The following is an 8,811-nucleotide window of genomic DNA, read 5'->3' as shown; positions in this document are numbered from 1 at the left end:
TGGGCTCCCGCCGCACCTCGCAGGCGGCCTCTCGCGGGGCCCGGCGCCGTTGGCTGCTGGTCCTCGAGGGCTCACTGCCCCGCTTGGTTTTTAACTTGCTACTAAACGGCCCCCCGGTCCCGTCCCGTCCCGAGGTGAAGGGACCGTGGTCGCCCACAGGGCGCCGCGCCCGCGGCGCAGGTGAGGCCGGCAACGCCCCGCCCCGCCGGCGGCCGCCAGCGCGCAGGCGCCGCCCCAACGGCCGGCGCGGCCGCCCCAACGGCCGGGGCAGGTGCCGCCTTCCCCCGCCGTCGCCCTCCCGGGGTCGCGGCCGGCGGCGGCGGCGAAAGGCGAGCGGCCCGGCCGTGCCCACCCGCCGCCACAGGTGGCTGCCGTCGGCCGCCTCAGCAGCTCCCCCTGCCCGCGGCTCGGGCTCGCCCGCTCGGCGGCGGCGGCAGGAGGAGCGAGCCGCGGCCGCCCCGCCCCGCCGTGCCGCGCCGTGGCGGTGCAGAGGGCGGAGCGGGCGGCAGGGGCGGGCCGGCCGGCGCCCGGCGCGGGCTGGCTCCCGGCGGGCGGCGCTGCTGCGTTGCTCTGGGAGGCGCCGCGGGGCCGGGCGCGGAGCTTGCGGGCTCGGGGGTGTGCGCGGCCGGGCAGGGCGCCCCCAGGATGCTGCGGTTCCTGCGCAGGACCTTTGGCCGGCGGTCGATGCAGCGCTACGGGCGCGGAGCCGGGCGCGGAGCCGGGCGCGGGGGGCTCGGCGGCGAGGGGGACGAGCGGGACGGGGGGCTGCGAGGCGCCGCCGCTGCCGCCGGAGGCTTCCCCTCCTCGCCGCACCCCGGCGGGGTCGTGCACGGCGCCGGAGCCCCCGTCCACATCCCTGCCGCCGGCGACAGCAAGCCGGTGCTGCAGTGCCGCGTCCTCCTCCTGGACGGCACCGAAGTCAGCGTGGAGCTGCCGGTGAGTAACGTGCACCTGCCTCCCCTGCCTGCGAAGCAGTCTCGGCGGCTGCCCGCCGCGCCGCATCCCCCCCCGCCCGGCGGCAGGCACCCGCGTGCCCCTCCGCGGCTGAGCAGCACGCCGCGCTGCCCGGCCGAGCCTCGCTCCCTCCTCCCCTGCTCGCCGCCTGCGCGCACCTGCCCCGCGCCGCCCGGCGTGCCGCTCCCCCGCGGCCGCCCCCGCTGCCCCGGCCGGCCGGAGCCGCCTGCCTCCGCGCCCCCCCCCCCCCTTCCCGCTCCTGCTCGGCGCCCCAGCTGCGGGGTGCTGGCCGCGGCCGCCCTCTGCGGCGCCGGGGCGGGGGGGGCTCTGCGGGGCGGCCCGGGGAGCAGCGCCGCCGCCGCTGCTCGCCTCTCTGCCCTGCGGCTCGCCGCGGCGGGCCGAGCCCCCGCGCAGCACCTGTGGCGCCGGCGGGGGGAGCCGCGGAGCGGCGAGGGGAGGGGAGGCCCCGCTCCGCCCGCCGCGGCGGGGACGGGGGGCTGCGGAGGCGGCGTTTCCGTGGGGGCGGCGTCGCCGCTGCCTCTTTATTTATGTTTTTATGGTTTTCTTGTTGTTGTTATGCCGCCGGTCGGGGATAGTCGCGGCTGCCTGAAGCGCGCGGGGCGCTGGCGCGAGGCCTGATCGGGCGCTGCCGCGGGTGCCCGCCCTGCCCTGCCCTCGCCCCGGCCGAGCGGCCGCCGCGTGCGGCGCGGGGTCTGGGGCAGGCCCGGGCAGGCAGCCCGGCCCCCCGCGGCGCCCCTGCCCGCCGGCCCAGCGCGAGCCCGGCCGGCCGTTGGGCGGCCGTTGGGCGGCCGGCGGCCCCGGCAAGGGTGTGTGGACGGTGCCCGCCGCTGAACTTTCCTCCCTCCTGCTGTTGCCCTGAAAGAATGAGGAAGGGACGGTGCTGGCTCCTGACGTTTGGTTTGTTCTCGTTTGCCTGGTTTGTAAACGCTTCGGCATCTCCGGAGGCTGTTGTGTGTCTCTCTCTTCTTGTTAAACGAAGCTGCGTGGCATATAACATTAGTTTACAGATTTTGTTTTTGCTGTTTTCATTCCCATAGCTTCTAAATGTTTATTCAAGGTACCTACCTTTTTTTTTTTTTTTAAACTGATTCTTTCCCTCCCTACTGACAAGCAAGGCCCCCATGAAGGGTTATCGTTTATCATATTTATAAAACATTTTGTCTTCTGTCAATTTCAAACCAAATAATCGCCTTCCATTAGACTTGGTCTCTAAGAAGAAGTGGGGAACTTAATAGTAATGACTGTAAGAACATGATTAACTACTCACTGCTTTTATATCTAGCAGCATGAAAGAGAAAGGAGGTGGTGTTAACACCTTTTGAGTTTTATTAGGAGCCTTCCATATTAATAATCTGTGTATATTCACAGCATTTAACTAAAACATGGAATTTGGCAACTGGATAATTTCCACTTAAAGAAGATGGAGTGACTCTTTTACAGGTCAGTGGAGGAAGAGTTCATGAATAGAGCCACCAAGAGATAACTTGCTTCAGAATGATCAAGTCTCTTTCCTTACAGACTAAATCACACATTTCTACATATTGGAGGTGCTAATATAGCTTTCCCTTTGGGATCTCCTTCACAACTTGCTGTAGTCCTTTTTACACCTCAGTGCAAATGTTTTCTAATGAAGCCTTTGAATAATCCGAAGACAAGTTATCAGCACGCTAAGGATTTGCTTATAGAAGTCTGTGTAGATAAGCTCAATAAATATTTCAGGCTAGGTTATACTGCCTCTGATTTCTCAGAATTCACCTATTGTTGTAGAGCCTGTGGTTTTGAAGCATCAGAAAATGAGGTAGTGGCACTCTCCTTGGTCCTTTAGTATTGGAAATAAATGGAAAAATCAGCTTGGTCTGGTAAAGAAGCTGTAGAGCACGTTTGCCTGAATTGTGGTGTCCAAGCTAAGTTTAGCTGTGTTTTCAGAGCATGAGCTGCGTATTTGGTGGTTGCAGTTCATTTCTCCATAGAAAGGATAATAAGTTAGCAATTTTTTCCCCTGAAATCCCTAGGTTGGTGGAGGACTCTGGAGCTCATAATAGTTATCGACATCTTGAGGAATAAGAAAAGTTCTGTTGAGTTACATTTCTGATCCTCATGTTTTTCCCTTTCTTTCATAAAAAGTAACACCCATGCTGAGGGTTAGAAAACCTGAAAGAAGCATTGCACTATTTATAAAAGTTGATCAGTAAAGTTTCTCTGAGCCTTGAAGTGCCTTTTTTTTTTTTTTTTTTTTAATAGGATTAGAGCCTGAAACAGAATGTGTTTCAAAGCTTGGAAGCTGTGGTATAGTACTTATTAACCTGAATGAATTGGGCAATCTCTTTTTTTATAAATTAAAAAACATATGGTGGTTTCTCTCAATTTCAGCCCAAGTTTTGTGGAGAGGATGAGCATGATCTCTTGATCATCAGCAAGGCATTTTACCCATAGTCAAGCGTGTGGGTAATTGCTGAGGACTTTACTGGGCTGCTGGTGGTGTTTGCAGCCCCTTACTTCAGGAAATACTGGCATCTGTAAAATGTGCTTTTTTTTTCCTACCTGTTGACATTACACCCGAGCTGACTTTCCAATGCTAAAAGCAACTTGTTGATATGAGGGCATGATACCTTTTTTTTTTTTTTTAACTAAAACCTTTTAAACTGCTTTCTGAAACTTCACTTGGAAATAATTTAAAGGTTGTTTACATTTCATAAAGACCACAGAATCTATTTGTTTGTCTGGAGGAGTGCCAGAAAAGGCACGACTGAAGGAAAAATTTCCATGTTTTAATGTGCAGAAAAAAGTTTCAAGGTTTTTTGTAGATTTGTCAATATTCGAGTAAAGCTAAAACTCCCAAAACTTTTGTCCAAGGTAAATGTATGAGATTCTGCTCCAGTGTTTCCTCTGCGTGGGAGGAGGTGGTATTGTAGGAAAAATAAATTGTACGTCAGTAGGCTGATACTATCTGCAGGATTAAAATTAGCATTTATGAGATAGTATCTGTATTAGAAACGTTACAGTTGTAAGCTCTTGTCTGCTCATGGTGGTAGAGCTCTACCTTCACCTCTGAAGCCTTCCTTGGCTTGTTCTTTAGGTTGCATAGCAGTATTGTGACCAAAGTAATCTTTCTTGTTTATCTGCATTTCCACGCCCACTTCCTCCTGGGATACTTGCACTTTATTCTTTTTACTTCAGGGACACAGGGCCTCCTCTGCCTGCTCCATCTGTTAGCCTGCTCACCAAAGGTGCTGTGTACTCTTTCACTCTTAGCTGTTCTCTGGCTTTCCTGCCCCTGCTTCTTCCTCAGCTGTTCCTAAACAAATGTAAACATAACGTTGTTCTGAGCATAGTGGATAAACCTGGATAATTTTTGTACTCAGCTTCTCACATGAAATTTCAAGGATTGCTTAATGATACTGGATTTTGCATTTGCTCTTAAGACCAAAATTGTGTACTTTGCAATTGTTCTTTCTGAATAGAATAATGCACTAGATGGCTTTTTAAACCCCATGGCTTTTTAAGCTCCTCAGGGCCCTGCATTGAATCTGAGATGCTTTTAAGGTTGGATCTGTTGTGGAGAAGTGAATGGCAGTTTACCAGATCTGTTGCTGTGGGGTAATTTCCCATGAGAAGGGAGAGTGTAAATGCTGTCATTACTTCCTGTTGACCTGAAACCACATGTGTATGCCTCTGAAATCCAGTTATGAGAACTGATGTAAGGAGAAAAGTACTTAGGTTAGAACTGTCCTTTCCGTCCTCCAACATAAGTATGTATTGCTTTTTACCATTGAGAGCATATTTAAGTGTTGTTTGTGTTGCATCTTCATTTATATAGAAGCCATTGTTTAGTTTCTGTGACTTGGCTGTAGGTAGATGAAAGACCATTTATGCGCCGCTGTCAAAATATTCTTGTTTCCCCTTTTCTAGAGGCTTGCTCTAGAGGACTTGTGACTTTAAAGAAAAAGTGGTTACAGATGATGCTGCATTGTTACATGAAGAATACACAGGAAGAGCCTTGATGTTTGCGCAGTGGTGATAATACCTGCTGGGTAATACATAAATAGATCAGTTTCTAGATGGCTCTTAGATGAGGCTGAAAAGCCTCATCTGTTGACTTTAAGCTATGGATGTTGGCCTTTTGAAAACTGAGACTGATTTTTAGTTCAGGGCATTTTATGAAAGTTTAAAGGGAGGGTATGAAAGATGGCTACTCAGTGGGATAGTCCAGAGTAGCAGAAATTGATGTTCCTGTTTTCTAATGCCATGGAAAATCACAATGTGTGATAAGATTCTGGAGGGAAAGGAAAAAGAGCTTGTGTATAGTGTTTGATTTTTGTTTAAGTGGGATAAAAGTGGGAACAATTAGTAAACTTACTCTACTGTGGAAATCCTCATCCTGCAAAGCACATATAGCAAGCCACCATTTTTTGACGTGAAGCCACAGCAGTCAAAGCAGTGTCTGTCGTAAATACTCCTTTCTAACAAACTCCTTGCTGTAGTAAATTTCTGTGCTGCCCTAAGCATAATTACAAAGATGTATGTGATGTATTGGAGACTAGATGATGTTTAATGATTCAATGAATAAGTCAAATCTAACGTTTTGAATCTATGGTCGTGTTTTCAGGTGGATAGCTTTTGTATTATTTCTTTGCCTTCCTCTTGGTGTGTCTGATTTAATAATTATCTCAGCTGCTATGGAAACACTTCAAGATAAGGATAGTAAATGTTCTTCAATACCCTTTTTTAATCTCAGTAGTTTTCAATACATTGTATTCTTTTCTTGTTGGAGTAACGTAAACATAACAAAACTTTTTAGCTGGCCTGTATGCTTATATCAAAGTAAATGCTAAATTAATTCTGGAGTAGTCATCTCTATCTCGCAGTTATTAGTCATTGTATCTGACTTTATAAAGTTGTAAATATTGGGAGAGGAAAACAGTTCAGTTTTTCGTTTCTTGACATCACAAATGATTTCTTAGTGACATTTCATAAACACAAACTGTAGAGAAATATGCTAGTATGCAAGAAGACAATAACTTCAGAAGAATAACTTTCAAGTTATTCTTGGGAGTATCCTAACTGAGGAGTTACCCCCCTCCTCCCACAAACCCAAATACATACATGCACAGACACATATATATATGTGCACGTATACATGCACGTTTTTAAAAGAATAGCAGGAAGGAACAGAATTTTTTATTGTTAATTCCTTAAAACTGTTATCACTTAAATTGGCTATGTACCTTCTTTATGTAGAAGTTACCTTTTGACAACTTAAAATTAGAATACTTACTGGAGAATATTTGGAATATTTGGAAAATGGACTGGAAGGGAGTTGAGTTCCTGTGTTCATTAAGTGCTGTGGGCACCACCAGCTCCTAAAATCCCCTTCCTAAACTGATTAAGCTCAGTTTTTAGTAGTTAGGTATTTTGCTTCTGCCACTTGTGTTGAAATGCCTTTTCATTACCTTATTGCTCTGATCAGGTAACTGTAGTCAGGAGCTTGTGTGTTGTCTTCTGGCAGCAGTCTTTAATTACCTTGTGTGGGTACCGTGTACTTTGAATCATTGCTCTATATACTGAATGTACGTGAAAAGCATTCATAGTGGAATTACATGATAAAATATAGGGACATCTGCAGCCCCAGTGAGACAGGGATGGGACAGGGTATGCCTATGTGACTGCAGCTGAGCTTCAGAAATGTATGATGTGTTAAGCTCTTGAGAGGGAACAGGGAATTTTGGCCCTTAACGTGTTCACCAATTATCCTCAATAAATCCTCAGCAGATTTAAAAAAAACATTTTGACAATATATAGTAAAATAGAGATACAATAAGCAGTTTTTTTAGGCATATGTTAGCTAAATTCTACTTGTGAGTTCCATTAGTTATTCATGGAAGCCAATACCATTTTTTTCAGTCCTGTACAGATAGACAGGATATTAGGATCCTTGCTGTAGAAAGCTGACAATCAATAATGGAGAGAAAGCCAGTGAAAGCAGTGTACAGCAAAGACAAAAGTATGGATGCCTCTGGTACCAGTTCTCTAATAGACTGCTTATACGTTTGAAGAGATGGGGAGAAGATTAAATTCTTGTAAAATGCTATTGGTTTTTGTGGCTGGACCACAGTTTGATAACATAAAAATGCCTTTTAGTAGCAGCTGTTTGCACAGGTCTTAAATATGTGATCATGCACACTGGTGAAACTCTGAAAGCCACCATGGATTTGAATGGAAATGGTCAACAAGAAGGAAGTATAGGACTGTTAGAAAATACGTGTTTATGTGTAGCTAAGGTACCTCTAATATGGTTTTATTCCTATGGTTGTGTTCTAGACTAAATTGTTGAGTAGCAAGCCTGTGGCCTCAGGCTCTTAGTAGTGGTTTTAAAGAGAAAAAGAGAACGCCTGACTGGGCATGTAAAAAGTTCCTACCAGGGAAGAAATCCAAAGTGTAAAGCAAAGCAACTTTGGAAGTGCGGACCATGCAGAAGAGCAAGCAGAGGACTAGTTCTGTTTGGATTGCAGAATGTAGTACCGGAAGAAATGAGTTTACAAAGAATGGGAGTAGGAGAACGGTAAAACAGAGCTTGGGAAGTGCAACGTGCACAATTAAATACACGATGCAGGATGAATACGAGAATACAAGGTCACTCCAGGTATTGCCCACAAAACAGCAGCTGTTCAGCTAAGTGAAGGAAGATATCCTAAAGAAGAAATTGTTCTTAGAGTAGCATTTTCTCTCATGGGCTTACCGGATGAGTGTGGTTTTATATTTTATATTTCTACTTTTGGGAACATAATGAGGATCCACGTGGAGAAGCTGCTGTACAAGCTGGGCAGAAAAAGGAGAACAGTTTCTAGGCAGTGCAGAAATCAAAAAGACTGATGGACAGAATTTAATGGGTGTCATCCTGTTCCTGGTTGGTGTTAGTGCATGGCTCTGAAGGAAGACAAAAGGGCTTCTGGCAGGAGATCTTCGCAATAGAAAAGTGATGACATGTTTGAAGACAAATGAGGAGGAGCTGGAAGGTGGTGTGTAGAATAAGGGACTAAGAGCAAAAAGGCTGAAGGAAATGGAGATGGTATAGTAAAGAATGGGATGTTACATCTGCCCAGTTTCCTTCCTGAAACGGAGAGGAGAGATATCTCTACCCTAACTTTTCAGGGCATGCTTTTCTTCCTCATATGCTTCCTTATGCTTCTACTTGTAGTTCTTCTGTAAATACCCTTTCCCCTGTAACTTTCTCTGAGAGGCTGCTTTCATTTAGTGTCTTTGCTTCTCTAAGCACAGGTCTCTTTTTTTTCTTCTTTATAGGTTCACTTTGTAAATTCCCAGTCATTTCCAGCCACCCCCTCTCCTTAGCAGTCTCCTCCCCAAGCATCACTGTATACTTTCTCTATGCATATATATTCTGTGTTTACTAGCAGGATTGTAGTAGCTGAATTAGCTTTTTAATAAGAATGATGTTTTGTCCCCTCTGTTTTCCCAATCTGTGACAGCAGACTTTTTTTTTTTCCATCCTGACAGCAGCTACATAAGCTATGAAGTAGTTGTCCATGAAGGGTCTGTTCTGGGAGAGCACTAGAGGTCTGCTTCCATTTTAGACCTTAAGCGCAGTTCTCTGCCTGATTTGTTTATACCGGATTAGACTATTTCTGTGGTTCTCTGCAATTGTCAGAAATTTTAAACTCTTTTCGCTCCTGTCCCTTCCCCACCAAAATGCATTTTCATATCTGTGGGTAGGGATCTGAACTCTGGAAAGTCTGTGGCTGACTTGACAGCTTACTCAGCAAGCTTGACTACCAAAGTCCCCTGGCTGTCAGGGCACGCCTGCTGCGGGTCACCACTTGG

At 47.6% G+C, this 8,811-nt stretch overlaps 1 protein-coding gene across 5 annotated transcripts in view; it reads left to right on the top strand.

The window, feature by feature from the left end:
• The first annotated feature begins 599 nt into the window (after positions 1–599).
• The window catches only part of EPB41L4B (erythrocyte membrane protein band 4.1 like 4B), a 183,031-nt gene continuing 174,819 nt past the window's right edge, over positions 600–8,811 (top strand). For 2 of the 5 annotated variants that reach the window (XM_068936194.1, XM_068936193.1), the window contains exon 1: positions 600–936. In XM_068936194.1, the coding sequence (XP_068792295.1) occupies positions 646–936 (291 nt within the window). In that variant the 5' untranslated portion in view covers positions 600–645. Of the gene's footprint in view, positions 937–1,712; positions 1,873–2,343; positions 2,416–8,811 lie in introns of those variants that run through there. The other 3 variants (XM_068936197.1, XM_068936195.1, XM_068936198.1) reach the window with 3 other exon arrangements.

This window comes from Struthio camelus, chromosome 2 (assembly GCF_040807025.1).
Source record: "Struthio camelus isolate bStrCam1 chromosome 2, bStrCam1.hap1, whole genome shotgun sequence".
Lineage (NCBI taxonomy): Eukaryota > Metazoa > Chordata > Aves > Struthioniformes > Struthionidae > Struthio > Struthio camelus.
This window is presented reverse-complemented; position numbering and strand designations above follow the sequence as displayed.